The following is an 18,104-nucleotide window of genomic DNA, read 5'->3' as shown; positions in this document are numbered from 1 at the left end:
CGGGGCCCCCCCCCCCCCCCCCCCCGCCCTGCCGGGGCAATTGCTCGGCGGCTCCCCGGGAAGCGTCTCGCGGATCCGTTCGGTGCCACCCTCCCGGCCCGGGCTCCTCTCGCTCAACGCCGCAGGGCGGCGGGCCGGAGGATGTCGCCCCCCGCCCCGCACTGACCGACCCACCCACCCCGCTGGGGCGCTCCGAGCTGGGCTGCAGGAGAAGGCGCTTCGGGCCCCTCCTCTCCCGGGCTCGGGCTGCTGGGGGGATTCCAGCGCTGGGGCTTGGGGGCAGAGCGGCAGCACATCGGGCCTCTCCCCAGTGCCTGGTCCCTGGCAGTAAAATGGCTGAACCGGGCACTGAGCACCCACCCGGGGGGATACAGTGAGCAGATGTCCTGATTTTATAGGGACAGACCTGATAGTTGGGGCTTTTTCTTATATAGGCTCCTATTACCCTCCACCGCCTCTCCTGATTTTTCACACTTGCTGTCTGGTCACCGTAAGGGGGGGGTCTCCATCCTCTCGGCACCAGCCCTGGGCACAGGGGCTAAAGGGAATTGTGCCCCGAGCTTTGCTGCCCCCTTGTGGCGAGTTTTAGCCGGGACTGTCAAAAATAACTTTCGTTTCCTCAAAAGCTCTGGCTGCCTTGTCAGGTCCCATTGTACTGCAGGGCGTGGGCTGTGACCGCCGTGGAAATAACATTCCCTGTCTACTCCAGGGGAAAGGGTTTCATTGAATCAGGCCCCCCCACCCAGGGGCTGTGAAGAGCTCAGCTAAAAAGAAAATAATTTTTAAAGTATTTGTACAGCCTTAGAGTTGCTTTTGCAAAAGAATTTTTGGGAAGGGGGGATGATTGAACTGGTAGCAAATACCCATCGCTCACTCACATCTATTCTGCAGTCTTGCTGTTTACTTAAATGTGTGTATTTGTTCCCCATTCCTTTTTAAGCCCCTATCACCAGGCTCTCCCACTAGCCTGCTGACCCTTCTCCCCTCCTTCACAGGAATTGGACCATCCTTCTCCAGTTCTATACTCACCTCTCCATCTACTCTCCATCAAAGTTATAGGGGCAAGGGTTTCTCATCTCTCCAAAAACATAGTTCATCTCAGGGGCTCTGCTTAACTTGCCTTTGTGCTGCAAACTGCTCTCTTTATCCACTCTATGATTCTTCTGCCTTTAAACCTCCATTCACATCCCTGGAGCAGGTAGGAGCCTGGAATTGCCACTATGGAACTAGATCTCGGCTGTGTAGAAACCCGCCTCCACTGACCTGGCATGAGAGAGCAGAATTTACCTTTCGTAGTGTGGTACGGAAATGTCTGTGGCTATTATTTGTACTTACAAATTTTCCTTGACATATTCTGAGGCACCTGTTGTTAGTCTTTAACTCTGTCTGTTGTCTCAATTTGCTTGAGGGACCTTTATAAATATTTATTTGCAGGCATTAATGTTACATTTCTGTTTTCTCACTCTCTTGCATAATTGAATTATTGGGCTATATTTTGCACACTCTGCTTTTGGATGAGGAGTTTGTAGTATAGGAATAAACTACACTGGTCGAAGGCCCCTTTATACCAACATAAAATCCACTAAGCAAAAGCAGCATTAAGCAGGCTCTTAAGGGAACTCTCACAAAGTGGCCCTAGGTGAGGCAATGTGTGAACTATATACCCCTTAGATGCATTACTGGCAGAGAAGGGCAGGGAGACGGGCCTTTGTGCAGGTGAAGAGGTGGAATCCAGACCACAATATAACAGGTTTAATTCAGTAATTAAAATTAGAATGAAATGTCTGTCAGCCTTGTGTTGGCTGTTTAGTGGCCTAACTGAAGAATAGTCTCAGTCCAGCGAGGCAGCCTCAGATCTGACGGGAAAAGGGAGGATTATTACCCTACAAGAAGTCAAATGCTTCCATCTGACGCATGATGGCTACAGATACACTCAGGGCTTGTCTGCACTTAAAAGGCTGCAATGGCAGAAGCTATGTTGGTGGGAAAAGTCCTCCTGTCGACATTGTGCTGTCTACACCAGGAGTTAGGGCAGTATAACTGCATCGCTTGGGGGTATGATTTTCCCACATGCCTGAGCGACATATTTATACCGACATAAATTGCCAGTACAGATATAAGCCTGATTTCTGCAACCCTCCTGCACCCAACAACTCAGTTCAGTGATTCCCAAAATCAAAGCCACTTACCAGGGGCCTCCTGTCTTGTTTGTGCTTCACCAAACTCCGACACCTGTAACTGGCTAGACTCCTCCGGGGTAGAGAAGAGCTCCTGGCTCCATGCATCTCTGACCTCCGAGTTGTCCTCTGCTTCTGGGTCCCCGCCCCCTCCACATCTTCATCCAAGATTTCTTCCTCCCATTTCAGTCCACTCTCGACTGGCATGCAAGCCACCGAAGTATCCACAGTGGCCTTCGAAGTGGAGGTGGGGTTGCCACCAAGTATCGCATCCAGCTCTTTGTAGAACCAGAAGCTCGTGGGCGCAGCACCGGAGCGGCGGTTTGCCTCCCGCGCCTTGTGGTAGGTGTTCTGCAGCTCCTTCACTTTGACCTTGCACTGCAATGTGTCCCGATCATGGCCCCTTTCTGTCATGCTTTGTGAAATCTGTCCATAGTTATAGCTGAAGCATAGGCCAGGACTGGACAGCCTCCTCTCCCCAAATGCTGATGCGCGCCAGCAGCTTGACATTGCTCCAAACAGGGGATCACCTGGTGCGTGGAGCAGGCATGGTCACCTGGAAAGATGCGCTGAGACCACTGCACACATCACCGAGCAAACAGGAAGAGGACTTTCAACATTCCCAAGGAATTTAAGGGTTGGAGCTCACGGTTGGTCACCTGAGGGCAGGGCAGTAGAGTTCAAACTGATGACCAGAGAGGCGAGAACAGGCATTGTGGGACATCTCCCGGAGGCCAACTGCAGCACTGTAATTGATTAGGGTGTCTACACTGATGTACCCTGGTGCCGAAAGCTGTACGCCTCTTGTCAGGGTGGTTTTTTTTACAGCGATGCAACTTAGTGCGCAGAAACAGCCCCTTGTCTAAAATATAACCCAGGAAAGTAGGGCTGGGACTGTATTTTCTAGCTAACTATCCCTAGACTTTCTCAAAAAACCTGTGGAATTAACTGCCAAAACCCCTGGTTAAAATGGCAGTTAGGTTGCCCAGCACAGCCTCCTGCCCTTCCAGAAAGTTGGGTGCGCCCAGGCTTAAACCTCTGAAAGCCAGGAAAGGCAAAATATTTAAGGGCCACCTCAGGGTGCTCAGGGCAGCACATCTGGCTGTCACACCCGCCAAGTCACTGGGTCGCTAAGTTGGTTTAACACTGCTGCAGAAGTTGCTATTAAGTTGCATCACTTTTGTTTTGTTTTGTTCCTTGGTTACAATGCAAATTGGATGAAGCTGGAGTGTGTATTGGCTTACTTAGCCTAGCAAAGTGAAGGCTGAGGGGATTGGATTGCTGTCTTTGAAAACAGGGCGTGAGAATGGGTCTTTAAACTCGAAGACTGTTGTCTATAAATTGGCCATGAATAAATTTAGGATGGAAATTAGGTGGTTTTTCACCACCAACAGAGGAGCGAGGTTCTGGGAACGTCCCTGCCCCCCCCAGGAATAGCAGGCGCAAACAACCTTAATAGTTTTAAAATGGAGCTTGATACATTTATGAACAGGATTAGATAATAGGGTGGCCTTTGCTAGCCAGGGACTGGCCTCAATGACCCAGATGGTCCCTTCTAGTCCTATGAACTGATTTTCAGTACCTGTTGGAGGTGTCAGAGTGCATTATCACAATGCTGTAGGCAGTATGAAGGCATGGAGGCAACTCTGATGTCTACGATTGTAAGGTTTGGGGTGGGTGGCTGTGTGCTTGTGCAACCTGAACTGTCACTAAATGAAGGGGAACATTTTTTCTGACAGCTTAGGGCTTATCTGTATGGGCCCTACCGGGCGTCAAGGTGGCATATGTGCCTGGGCAAACTACGGCCCGCAGGCTGCATCTGGCCCGCCAGCTGTTTTAATCCGGCCCTTGAGCACCCGCTGGGGAGCAGGGTCTGGGGCTTGCTCCGGTCCAACACTCCAGTCAGGGAGCGGGGGGAGGAGGGGCCTCCATGCAGCTCCTGAAAGCAGCGGCATGGCCCCCCTCTGGCTCCTACACATAGGGGCAGCCAGGGGGCTCCGCTCTGCACGCTGCTCCCACCCCCAAGCACCGCCCCCGCAGCTCCCATTGGCCGGGAAGCGCAGCCAATGGGAGCTGTAGGGGCGGTGCCTGCGGACAGGGCAGCGTACAGAGCCGCCAGGCCGCGCATTCGTGTAGGAGCCAGAGAAGGGATATGTCGCTGCTTCCGGGAGCTGCTTGAGGTAAAAGCGCTGCCTGGAGCCTGCACCCGAGACTCCCACCACACCCCAAGCCCTTACCCCAGCCCTGATCTCCCTCTGAACCCCTCAGTCCCAGCCCAGAGCCCCCTCCTGCATCCCAAACCTCGCATCCCCAGCCCCACCCCAAAGCCCGCACTCCCAGCCAGACCCTCACTCTACCCACCCCACCCCCCTGCCTCAGCCCGGAGCCCCCTCCCACACCCTGAACTCCTCATTTCTGGACCCCCCCCATACCCCCCCCCCCCACCCAGAGCCCTCACCCCCCCCCCCCCCGCACCCCTACCCCAAATTTGTGAGTATTCATGGCCCGCCATACAATTTCTATTCCCAGATGTGGCTCTCAGGCCAAAATGTTTGCCCCCTCCCCGCAATAGACACTTCTAGGGAAGTCCAATTAAGCCTATGGCTTGTCTACAGGGTGTGAGTGCACACTGCAGGCATGTAAATTGTTACTACGTTAATACTCACTAGGGAATTTTTAGTGCATGCCAGTAGAGTCTCCATAAGCCAGTTTGTGTGTGACATGTTGGAACACATTCTAGCGTACACCCCTCTGGTTGCACACTAATTCATCATCTAGCCAAGCCCTAAAACTCACCATGGGATGCCAAGCAGCCCCAAGCGTCTCTCAAATGAAAAATGTATCCAGCTCACGCTCTTAGAGATGCAGATCCAATGAGATGAGCAGGAGATTCTGTGATACAGGAGATTAGTCAAGGGTTAAGTCCGGTCTATGTAGCACTATTTGAGAGCTGGGCCCATTATCACTGTGGTTATCAATATTAATTTGGCTGCATTAACGTGCCATGTTTGGGTAAGAAGGAGGTGGAATGGGGGAAATCTAAGGTGTTTTCCCAATTTTGCAAGCAACAGACTGTGTGACTGCAGCACTTGGGAGAGGGGTTACTTAGCCCTGGTTCACACTACAAACTTACGTTGCTGTAACTATGTTGTTCAGACTATAACTATGTCGTTGCTATAACTACGTCGGATCCACACCCCTGAGTGAGGCAGTTGTACCGACCTAACTCCCAGTGTAGACAGCACAATCTCAGCGGGAGGGCTTCTCCCGTCGACATAGCTACTGCCTCTCGGTCGGGTGGAGTACCTACGCTGACTGCAGCAGCTCTCCCATTGATGTAGGTAGTGTCTTCAGTAAGTGCTACAGCGGCAGGCTGCAGTGCAGGAAGTGTAGACAAGCCCTCAGGGAAACAAGGGGTGATATCTTTTATTGGACCAACTTCTGTTGGTGAGAGAGAGAAGTTTTCAAGCTTACACAGAGCTCTCCTTCAGGTCTGGGAAACTTAACCAGCATGTCACAGCTAAATACAGAATGAAACAGATTGTTTAGCGTAAGTAGTTAACACATATTTTAAGGGATTATTCAAGGTGAAATGGCCTGTTAAGACCTCTCCAGTCAAAGGCGGGGAAAGGGGAGGGAGGAAACAGTTGGAGGGGAGTTAGTGGGTTATAGATTGTTGTAATGAGAATTGAATCCAGTGTCTCTATTCAGCCCATGATTTTTAGTGTCTAGAGAGTTATGAATTTAAGCTCCCAAGTTCATGACTAATCAGTTATCATGTTATTTTCTATACATTACTGGATTTATTTTTCACCACTTTTATGTAAGACTATGAAAAGCTAGATGGCAATCCAGGATTTTGAAAATGAAGAAATAATTTAAATAAAAAGAAAAATGATGCAAAAAATTAATGACAGTATAGATAGAGTAAATCTGGACAACGTGGAAATGATATTCTGAAACACATTATGTATGTATGTTTGCTTCTACTTTAGATCTTCATTTATCAGCAGGAGGATAAACCCACTTCAAGAGAAAATGGGTATGTACCTTGCTTTTAAGATATTTCCCCATAATTATTTTTTAAACATATAAGTACAAGTAAATGGTCCATTGTATGGTACACAACTGTGAATCCTCTCAACAGCCCTGCAAGGTGGGTAAATAGGTATTATTCCCATTTTACAGATTGGGAAACTCAGACCCACAATGGCTAAGTGACTTGCCCAAGACTAGACAGCAAATGAGTGAGAGTTGGAATCAGAATGTAGGAGTTCCTGATCCCGTTTTATACTCAATCCTCCAACCCATGCATACACATGCTCACTCTCAAGGAGGATTATAACTACGAGAATACAGCATGCTGAATTGCTCAGAGTGACCTCACGTTTTGTCTGATTTATTATTATTTATTTTTATTAAAACTTATTTTATTCTTAGACTACAAAACGTTACCTTTGGCTGAATGGAATGAGTGTCACGTCAGAGACTGGCTAGCGTCCATTGGAATAAAAGAAGAATATGTGAAAAAGCTACGGGAGGAGGAAGTAACAGGTCCAGTGCTTAGAAAAATAGACGAATCTTTTCTCAAAAGCATTGGTATGAAAAAAGGCCAAATCCACGTACTTATATGTGAAAGAAATGAACTTTTGGAATGTTTGAACAAAAAAGCAGGTATAGGGCAAACAGATAATCCCAGCTGTAAGACTCCAGAAATCTTGAGTGACACTGGTAGAACAACTAATGCTCAGGAAAAGAAAGTGAAAATGAGAAATTCTAACATGCCTACAACAGCTAATGTACCAGCTGAAAAGAGAGAGTGTGGCTTAAAGACCACCCAAATCAAACAGCCTAAAAGTGTACCAAGTTCTCAAGTAACATTTCACCAGCATGCAGCTTCAGAAACAGACATCTCTGATCCACTAGAAGAGTCTAGCAGGGAAGACATGGAAAAATCAGTGTCTACTCTTGTCAGGACAGAAAATGGGAAAAGTCATTCAGTGCATAAAAAAAGAGTTGAAGCTTTAACTCTGAGCCGATTTCGACCATTTGGCACTCAAGATATTAATTTTAAGTATGTGAAAAACACAGTCCTTTCTCCCGAAACAGGAGTCATTGATTTGATCACCCCTTGCCATGAATACAAATCTTTTGCCATTGCTGCGGAGCTAGACAGACCACGGCTTGAAGCAAAGTTTGCCTTTGAAGTGATTCGATTTGGCTCAGCCTGCATGAATATCCGAAGTAATGGAACGATACACTTTGGTGTCATGGACAGGTTTGAAGGTGACAAGGATTATGAACATGGGCAGATAATAGGTGTGCCAGTCAGAAACAGAGACATCTATGTTGATGCATTGGATAAAAACATTGCAAAATGTTTCAATGCATCTGACCAAGAAGCTGCAAGAATTTGCATTCGCCCTCCTGTTTTTATTGAAGTGATTGAGAAGGACACTCAAGACCAACGCTTTGTGGTGGAGGTTGACATTGAACCATCATCCAGTACAGTGAAGGGGAAGATTTTTCAAGTACGCTTACCTAGATTTAACGAAAACAGCAATAAGACAATATATGAAAAAAATCCAGTTCTCTACCAAAGACTTAAGGCCAATTCTGAACCTGTAAAGAATGAAGAACAAGTGGATTTTATTATTCAGGGTATAAAAGAGAGGGATGTTAGAAGAGAAATGGCCGAGTCCTCCAGGAATGAAGACCAGATAGAAACTTCCCAAGATTTAGGGCGTAAGTTATTAGTTCTATTAAATGATGGAAAGAACTATATAGATGACTATCTGAGTTACATCCTTGTCACAAACAGATGTGGAACGGAAGCTCTTAAGTCTGTCAACTTTTTAATGCGCATGAATATTTTCTGTGTATTTGATTTTGATGAGGATTCCAATGTGTCAGGTTTACATGCCAAGTACAGAGAGCATCATGCAACAAATTTGCATTTCTTGCAAAATTATGCCAATGAAAGCAAGATGAACACCACTGAATTTAAAAAATATTTGGGCTTAGATGATTACACCAGCTGGATATTTTGCAATGGACGTAGTGACTTCCTTGGGGATGAAAAACCTTGTGATGAAAATACTTGGATTAGAACGAAAAAGAAGTATCTTAAGAAAGCCGTTTCTTTTATCTGTGATGAAATCCTTCCAAAGGGATCTTTTGTGGTACTGTTCCTACTATCATCACCTGTGGAGAAGCCAATTGTAGACACCTTCCAGGAATTCTATACAGAAATGAATGGTATGGATTATATCATATGCATTGCAGAGTCCAAAGAAAATTATGAGAAGTGGGCTAACCTAGCTCAGGCATCTTGTAGCATTGAGACACTAGAACAGAGGAGCATTGTGGGCATGAAGCTAAGTCACGTAGATGCCACTATTCAAAACATGATGCCTTCTACAATATGTCCCAGACGTTTACCAGTTTCCACAAGAGGTCTGTGTGTGCTTCCAACACTGGAAGAAGAGAAAATGTTTTCCCTTGAAATATTGTGTACAAATCAATGTGATGATATCAAACTGGATCTTCTGAGCACAAAAGAAATACAAGAGATAGAACGAACATTTTACCAAGGTAGAAAAGTCAGCTGGAAAAATTTCTGGCTTGCTGATAAAGGGGGCTGTGGAGAAGTCATTGAACGTGATGCCTGCAGAGATGTTCATAAAATCTTAGATGGCATTTTGCACGAGAACAGAATCAGGTGGTCTGTGGCTAAACTAAAAATATTTCATCAACCTGGAAGTGGAGGAAGCACCATTGCAAGGCAAGTACTATGGAAAAGAAGAAAGGATTTAAGATGTGCTGTGGTCAATTCCTCATATCCAGTTGCAACTGTCTCCCAACATGCAGTTAATTTTAGAGAATATGATGAAAATGACACGAAGAATTCTCTCCCAGTCCTCCTCCTCGTTGAAGACTATGATGAAGATTATCTAGATGAATTAAAGAATGATTTAATGGATGCAATGACAGCTAGAAGAGGTCATTCATCCAAGCCTTGTTTCATCCTTATGTGCTGTAAACGATCTAATGTCCCTGAAAAGCTTTGCAAAGCTTCTCCTCTCGATACAGTTGCTGTCACTCACAAACTGTCAGACCAAGAGAAACACCTGTTTAAAACCAAAATTGAAAAGCTTGAAAAGCAGAAAGACTTCAAGCCTGAATTTATAATTACGTTTGTCCTGATGAGTAAGGAGTTCAAGGAAACATATGTCACAGAGTTTGTAGAGCACTGGAAGGAAGGCATAGACCTTTCCTCCCCAGTTACTAGTTTGATGAAGTATGTTGCTTTGCTCAATTCCTATGTACATGGTTCATACATTTCATTATCACACTGTGAAGCTTTCTTAGGGCTGGGGGCATATACAGAAAAGAGAGAGTATGATTTCAAAAACAACTTAAGTGAACAGGCAAGACTTATTTTTATTGAATTAAGAGCAAATACCACCTATATTTCATGTGTTCAAATAATACATCATCTGGTTGCTAAGGAAATTCTGCACCAACTCTCAGGAAGTCAGCCTCAAAGTCAAATTGCAATGAATCTTCTCCAGGAAAAAATGCTTTTTCAGCACAGATTTGGACGGGAAGAGTTCATAAAATTTATCAGAGATCTGTTCATACGACGTGACAAGAAGAGCAGGGGAGACAATACTGACAGCCTCTTCTCTCCATTCATTGAGCATGTCTGTAAGGTTGAAAACTGTGAAAAAGCTATAGAGGTTTTAAAAACTGCATATGAATGCCTGGGAAAAGATGCCTACTTTGCCCAGCAGCTTGCTCGATTGCATTACAATCATGAAAAATTTGAGGATGCAGAATATTGGGCAGGGGTAGCCAAATCTCATTTGCCATATGATTCTTTTATTTTGGATACAGAAGGTCAAGTGTACAGGAAATGGTTTAGTTTTATTGTGGACAAAGAGACAGATGAAGCCACTCCTAGTGAAGTCATTGAGATGATAGAAATTGCCCTTAAAGCTATGAAATGCTTCAGGGCTGCACAACAGGCTGCAAAGTCAGAGATCGACAGCATGAACAATGCTGGTTATTTTGGAGAGGTTGAAGTGGGATGTCGTCTACTAAAATTTCTGTCTACACTTCAGGTATTTCCCAGAAACACACAAGGGGAACATTCTGAGCTTGTGCGTTATTTGCTAACGGACTACATTCCTGAGGAAATTAAAAAACCCTGGGGAAAGCTTCACAGTCGTTTAAAAGGCTTACGCCAGAACATTTATAATGCTCTGGAGTGGATTTCAGAAGATCTAAGTTACTTCCAAACAGATAAAAACCAGAACAAAGAAAATGAGGCAGAGGAGAAGGAAGAACAAGTTTACAATCCCAGAAAGTGGTTGAAAAGACAGTCTGAGGTGTATGCCAAATTCTTTACCTCAGACTCCCTTACTGTGGTCATAAAAGGAGGACCTGAAACCCAGCTAGTCAAAAGCATGAACATTTATAAGTATGGTGGTGGCAGTGTCACTACCATTCTTTCATTGTTGTCAGATTCGAAGGATGAGAGGTCAGTTAATAAACTAGAAAAAATAATTAGCTTATACCCTGAAGACCCACAGAAAGGAAGCTTGGAGGACATTGATCTCATCAATTACATTTTGTGTCACATCGCACTAGCATGTTTATCTCCTGGATCTTCCAAACTTCTTCCTTTTCAAACACTTAGAGAACTCAGCAATAGATTCTTCAAACAGAGAAGAACAGCATTTCCAGCAAGTGCCCATTTTTTGCTCACCTTACTGTACTGGCCAGATGATGCATTAGACAGAGAATCTAATCCAGATAAAAATGATATTCTCATAGCCGCTCTTCAGTCCATGAAGCGCTTGTATGACGTCAAGATGAAAAACATTGCTCCAAGAAAAAAGAGAATCTACACACATTTTTTCCTGGGAAAAGGCAACGGTCTAGGAAAGTTTGTGCACAAGACTAGGATTGATAAATTAATTGATGGCTCCCTAAATGAACGACGAATGAAGTGGCTATATGGAGATGTATGGAAAATAGGCAAAGTTCATAGTGTTTTAAAAAGAGTGAATGGCTGGACGGAAAAGGGAAAAGTATTTGCACGGGGTCATGTTGGGCAGATTCAGATTTTGCCTTTACATTTTGATTCAGTGCCTCCAGGAAATGAAAATGTTACATTTTATTTAGGATTTTCATTTAGTGGGCTTGTTGCCTATGACATTCAGGTAATAAAATAAATCAATCTCCTCCAGAAACTAAGGTACTTAGTGCATTAAGTTGAAATTCCCACTGGACTGAAAACATTGCAAGATATTAAAAAAAATTTTCCTGTTACATTCTGAAAAGAACATACCGCGAAAATAAGTCCACCTGTCCAAAATGAGTAATAAATCTTTTTCTAAGAGCAAGTACAACCAAAACTCTGACATAGTGTCATTAGTGTCAACTGCCATATGCAATTTTCAAGTCATTGTTTTGTATCTGAATACTTTGTTTCAATGTCAAGTTTCAGAGTAACAGCCGTGCTCTAATAAATTTGTTAGTCTCTAAGGTGCCACAAGTACTCCTGTTCTTCTTGTTTCAATGTAGCTGTCATGATTCAATTCCCCCTTAGGAAATTTTTAAGTTATTGTCTCTTGGAAAGGACGAAGAAAACTGGATATTCAACATAGAGAGGCTTCATCCTTTATTTGTATAAAATTGAAATGATATGTAAGTTTTCATATCAATAACACAAACTTAGAAACAAAATATGACCCAGCACTTATAAGAAGAAGAGTAGTGATGGAGCTGCTCCAAGATCTTGAATGCTAGGAAATCCTTTTAAAATCTGTAATCATGGTGACTGAACTATTTTTGGTCATAGAATCATAGAAGATTAGGGTTGGAAGAGATTTCAGGATGACAGCTAGTCCAACCCCCTGCTCAAAGCAAGACCAACACCAACTAAATCATCCCAGCCAGGGCTTTGTCAAACCGGGCCTTAAAAACCTCTAAGGATGGCAATTCCACCACCTCCGTAGGTAACCTATTCCAGTGCTTCACCACCCTCCTAGTGAAATAGATTTTCCTAATATCTAACCTAAACCTACCCCACTGCAACTTGAGACCATTGCTCCTTTTTGTTATGTCATCTGCTATCACTGAGAACAGCCTAGCTCCATCTTCTTTGGAACCCTCCCTTCAGGTAGTTGAAGGCTGCTATCAAATCCCCCCTCACTCTTCTCTTCTGCAGACTAAATAAGCCCAGTTCCCTCAGCCTCTCCTCATAACTCATGGGCCCCAGTCCCCTTTGCTTTTAAAATTAGTTTGCTTCATCAGTTGAGAGAGAGCAGCAGATTAGTATTGCAATTGCTTGCTTTCAAATATGTGCAGGCATCTGGCTGGAATAAATGGAACCTCTTAATATGCTTTTTAGATTGGCTTACATTTATATTAGTTCCTTTCACCCACTAGTAAAATAATATAGTTATATTTAAGAGTTTAACAGCAGCAATGTTCAACAATAGATAAAAGAGAAAGTGAAGAAGAATCCTATATCTGATATTAACAACTAGTGGAATTTCAGGAGGCAGACTGAATGGAACTGGAATTTGGGTAGCTCTAACAACTCTGTTGTAAACCCCTCTCACTCCCATGCAGAATATCATGGGAACTGTAATGGTCATGTATAGTCAAGTTTTATTGTTGGGTTTTTTTGTGGGATGGGAAAGCCCAAAAGAAAGTAATTGTTTATCAATATGGAGCCAAATTCACCACTAGACTGAACATGTACCAACTTAAGTGACATCAATATTAGTCTTTACTGCAATATGTGGACAGCAGATTCCACAGTAGTTAATACAGGTAATTTATTTTCGTTTTTGACTCAGTAAATAAATTATTGGAAGATACAGATGTAGCTGTAATTAATTGCAACCTATAATTTGGTTTTGATCTTTTCAGGGAAAGTAAGAGGGAAGATTATATTTTAAGGTGACCCATATCAAATACTTATGTATATTACCATGTATAGATAGCTATATTATCATGCCATGTATAGTATAAGGAAAAAGCAAGTGGTATGGTGATCATATACAAATTAATGCTGTATGTCTTTTTTAATCTGTATTTGTAAGTATTTTAACATTTTATAATTTTGGATTTAGTTTTAAGTTTTATTGTGATACTTATTGGTTTTTGCATATTGGCCCACAGCTAAGTCATGGAATCATAAAAATGTCGAGCTGGAAGGGACTTTGAGAGATCATCTAGTCCAGCCCCCCATGCTGAGGCAGGACCAAGTAAACCTAGACCATCCCTGGCAGGTGTTTGTCCAACTTGTTCTTAAAAACCTCCAAGGATGGGGATTCCACAGCCTCCCTTGGAAGCCTATTCCAGAGCTTAACTACACTTAGAGCTAGAAAGTTTTTCTTAATATCTATAATTAAACTCCATTGCTGCAGATTAAGCCCATTGCTTCTTGTTCTACCCCCCAATGGACGTGGAGAATAATTGATAGCTATTAATAAACCTTCTCTGCCATACCAGTTATGTATATTACTACAGTACCATAACTATTCAGCACACTTCATCTGTTGTATAGTACCAGGCACACTAATGGTGAAAATTATCTGTATTAAATAACCAAATTCAATAAAGCAACAAAACATCTGTTGATTTTGGAGAAGGGAAATATAGTAGTTTGAGGATTTTTTTTTAAAAGAGAAGCATCATTACAATTTTATAAAGTTTTTCTATGGTAAGAAACAAAACACAAGAAGTTCTAACACTGTGGAAGGCTAAATTATTTAAGAAACTGTACTGCTTATTGTTACATCCCCCTGTTACTTAGTTTTAGGATTTACATGTATACTGATTTCCTAATGTCATTTGTTTGAACATATAGTTTTTATATTTTAACTTATTAATTTTGAAAAGACAAACACTCAGCACAAATATTTTAATTGTACTGATTCATTGTCTGTTTTTATTGCACTTACTACAATACAGTGACTTCTATAAAGAATTCTTGAAGTTTGCATTTTGCTTCTTTCACAATTATTGCATTGTTACTACCTCCCTGAAACATCCACAGGAGACTAAAATATCACTTGCTGTTAGTTTGACAAAAGAACCCTTTAACAGAAACCTAATTTGAGCTCTCTCTTACAGATACAAGACAGAGGGTAGTTAGACGAAAGGTTTTCCTAAAAAGGATGTTAGAGGCAATTGTTGACTAGGTACAACTAGTTAATATAAAAGTAGCTGCAATCTAAGCTCCTATTTTCCTATAAGCACTGATGAAGCCCCTCTCCTCTGCTCAAAGTTTAGGAGACGAAAGCTACAAAATGGAGATTGTTACAAAGGGCTTTTTAAAACCCAGCTTATTTAATTTTACCTTACTATGAAAACCCATGCTGCATGCTCCTCTCTGCCTCCCACTGCAAAAGAGCCACAAAGTGTTCCATGTTATTTAAACTGTAGAAATTGATTTAAATTCTCTTGGCAGAGACGTTAAGCAGTTGGAGACTTGGAAGTTCTGGGGAATTTGTCCACATGTCTGGGAGAGCGGGGAGAGAGAGAGAGAAGTCGCTGTGCACAGATGCATTAAGTCTGCTAGTAAATATGCTCTGGACCATTAAGGGGGCTCTTTGTGTCACTGTAACCATATCCTTCCTGCCTGATCTTCTTTATGACTTTGGGTATCAGGAGAAAGGCATCAAGTAAACCTTGAGACCATGGCAGGAGGTAAGCATTCTGGAGGGACCCTGGCTGGCACCTGCTCTGGAGCAGAAGAGAGGGTATTTGTTGTTCTTGTTGGTGGTCAACGGATTTATCCTGGGGAAGGCCCATCCCTAAGAATGGAGTCCTTCAGCTACCAACCCTGACTGGCTGAGTAATGTCCATTGAGGTAATCTGTAGATCACTGTTTGTTCTTCTTCAATTGATTGCACATGTCCATTCCACTATACATGTACACGCACCGTGTACAAAGATATTGGAGATTTTTCCCCCTCAGCGGTACCAGACCGGGTGGCTTGAGCACCCTTTTGCCACACACCACTGTGTGCTGGTATAAGAAAGTGGAGCTTCCCCCAACCTGGCCTCAGTTCCTTCTTACTGCCAGTGACGGTTATTGGAGCGATCCAGGCGTATTAATTCAATTGCTTCCCTCACTCCTTTCTGCATATAGATCCTGTTTGTTGTAAAATAGTAGTTTGTTAGTTTTAGACAGTTTTAGTGATAGTTTTCTGGGTTTGGTCTCTTTTTGACCACTTCTTTTTCTCTCTTGGTACCGGAATGGTGCATCATTCATTGGGGTTTAAGTCCTGCTGAACCTGTGTAAAATCCATGCTGATCAGCAACCTGCACCCAGCCTATTTGAAAGGTTTGGGGGAATCCCACGTTAGTGACAAATGTCACATTTGAAAAGCATTCTAGCCCCACTCAAAAAAAAGATAGGGCAGTGAGGCTTAAGTGCTTCCTTATGGAGGCAGCATTTCGCTCCCCTCGGAGTCATCACATGGGGAGAGCGCCCCAAGTACATCAACTTCGGTACAGAGCCACCGGAGGTGTCTGTGGCTCTTTGGGGCTGTTCCTTGGTACCAAAGAAAAAGCTTAGGCCTTCTGAAGGTTCAGTTGCTCTCTTGACTGCACTGGTACCAAAGGCAGAGACTTGACGAAGCATTTGGGCAAGGGACACATCCTCCCAGAACACTCGTCACCTTCCAGGAGGGGATAACCGCCTCCAGAGCCAGTACCAGGTCTGACAAGGCCATCCCCTGAATGACACTTGGCCAGCAGACAGTGCTGTTCCCAACCCCCCTGGAGGTGTATGCAGCTGCATGAGTCTTATTCAGCCTGTTGGTACTAATATGGCTGGCAGTGGAAGGTGTGCAACTGGTACCAATGGCTGTTGCTCACACCTCACTGTATCGAGGTCTTACAGTGCACTGTCCAAGCCTTTGCAAAAGCCCTTATTGACAAGAGGAAAGCCTCCCATGATTTCCCCGGTACTGCCATCTCCAGGCTCAGGTTACCTCTCCTCAGTCCCATCTGGATCTGCCCCTCCACTGACTCTTCTTCCTCAAACTCAGAGGTGTGGTGCTGTGTATCCCACTCAGGATGGGGAACATAAGTCATTGGGACCATGGGGCATACAGCATCCCCAGCATTGGGCCTCTTCTAAGGATCAATGGGCTGAGCAAGGATGGGTCCGGGCCCATATCAGTAGCCATTCTTGATGCCATGGGGCGTTCCCTTCCAGCTAGGACCTCCCCTCAACCATCTTGCTTGCTGAGAGTGCACCAGAGGCATTGGTACCAAAAAACATCAGTCCCTGGTACCCAGTACCAAGACTAGTACTGAGCAGCCAGAAGCCACTCAGGCACCTTCCCTGCCACAAGCCACAGACCAACCAGCACCTCAGATGCATGTTGCATCCTCATCACCCAGATGAGGCTGTTGAGCCGTCCAAGTGACATCACCGCCAGAGGACCACACTGCTCATCGAGATCTTTTTAAAAGAGTGGCCTCTGTACTTCACATTCAGGCAGAAGAGGTGCGCGAAAGCTCTCACAAGTTGGTGGACATCCTCATATCGGCAACCCCAGTCAGGGTAGCTCTACCAATTAATGAAGCCATCATGGAACCAGTCAAGGCTTTTTGGCAGACACCCTCCTCCCTGCCCCCCACAGCAAAATGAGCTGAAAGGATGTACTTCATCTTCTCTAAAGGGTAAGAACATTTTTACTCTTACTCCACCGCTCTGCCCCCTGGTTCTCTTGTGATGGCAGCTGCCAATGATCAGGAAAGACAGGGGCAATAAACTTCCATGCCGAAAAGCAAAGACTCAAAGAGGTTGGATCTGTTTGTTTGGTTGCAAGCTTTCTTCTTCAGGAAGCCTGCAACTCATGATTGCAACCAACACACTCTTGTGAGTCGATATGACTTCACCCTCTAGGAAAACATTATAAAATCTAAAGACAATCTGCCAGAGGACTGTAGACAAGAATTTGCAGTAATGGTGGATGAGGGTAACAGGACTGCCCTCCAGGAGGGTTTGGATAATGCGGACTCGGTTGCTCAAACCATGGCAAAAGCTATTACTATGAGAAAGGGGTTCATGGTTGTAGTTGTCTGGTCTACCTCTAGAGGTCTAACAGACTATCTAGAACCTTCTTTTCAAAGGTCCTTTCAGGGAAAATGGACGACAGGCTTCATAGCACTAAGGATTCTAAGGCAACATTCAAATCCCCTTGGATCTATACCCCAGCATAAAAAATAAAACAGTATCATCCGCAGCAGCCACACAAATACCAGTATGCTCCTTGATCCCAAGATCCACTTAGAAAAAAGGGCAGAGATTATAGGAGGTGCCCTCCACCACCCTCCTCTTCAGCATCAGTGCGCTCATCCCATCCAGCTGCCTCATCCAAACAGGCATTTTGATGCGTTTGTTGAGGACAGTATACTGGTCACCTTGGCTCCATTTGTTCCCCATTGTTTGTTTATCAATTGCTTATCCCACTGCCTAAATGCTTGGGCCCACATAGCATCAGTTCATTTCTGCCCCACCCCAACCCCTTTCCCCATCCCTCTTCAGGGACCATTCTCCTAGTAAATTGAGACAAATCAGTCCTGAAATAGGCAAAGACAATAGAATTCTTCAAGGCAGTCTTAGACGCCATGAAGGCCAAGGCCTTTCTTCCATAAGCCAGGTCTGAAACTTTATGGGACCTACTGCTGCAACTGAGAGCATAGCCTCTCACAACAGTGGAAGCACTTCTCCATTTGGTCTGACAGGAAAGGTGTCTTTTGAGGACCTTTAGCTGGATAGTCTTCTAAAGCAGAGTTTGGCTATTAGCTCTATAAGGGTGCAGCTGGCGGCATTTCTGGGGAAATTACCTCAGCCAGGAGGGTGGATGAGTTGAGGGCTCT

At 44.2% G+C, this 18,104-nt stretch overlaps 1 protein-coding gene across 4 annotated transcripts in view; it reads left to right on the top strand.

Annotated features, from left to right (window-relative positions):
• The window catches only part of LOC117887399 (sterile alpha motif domain-containing protein 9-like), a 12,357-nt gene extending 679 nt beyond the window's left edge, over window positions 1–11,678 (top strand). For 2 of the 4 annotated variants that reach the window (XM_034789985.1, XM_034789984.1), the window contains exons 2-4: window positions 1,199–1,300; window positions 6,173–6,219; window positions 6,618–11,678. In XM_034789985.1, the coding sequence (XP_034645876.1) occupies window positions 6,216–6,219; window positions 6,618–11,419 (4,806 nt within the window). In that variant the 5' untranslated portion in view covers window positions 1,199–1,300; window positions 6,173–6,215 and the 3' untranslated portion in view covers window positions 11,420–11,678. Of the gene's footprint in view, window positions 1–1,198; window positions 1,301–2,461; window positions 2,520–6,134; window positions 6,220–6,617 lie in introns of those variants that run through there. The other 2 variants (XM_034789983.1, XM_034789982.1) reach the window with 2 other exon arrangements.
• The last annotated feature ends 6,426 nt before the right edge of the window (window positions 11,679–18,104 follow it).

This window comes from Trachemys scripta, chromosome 14 (assembly GCF_013100865.1).
Source record: "Trachemys scripta elegans isolate TJP31775 chromosome 14, CAS_Tse_1.0, whole genome shotgun sequence".
Taxonomy (NCBI): Eukaryota; Metazoa; Chordata; order Testudines; family Emydidae; genus Trachemys; species Trachemys scripta.
This window is presented reverse-complemented; position numbering and strand designations above follow the sequence as displayed.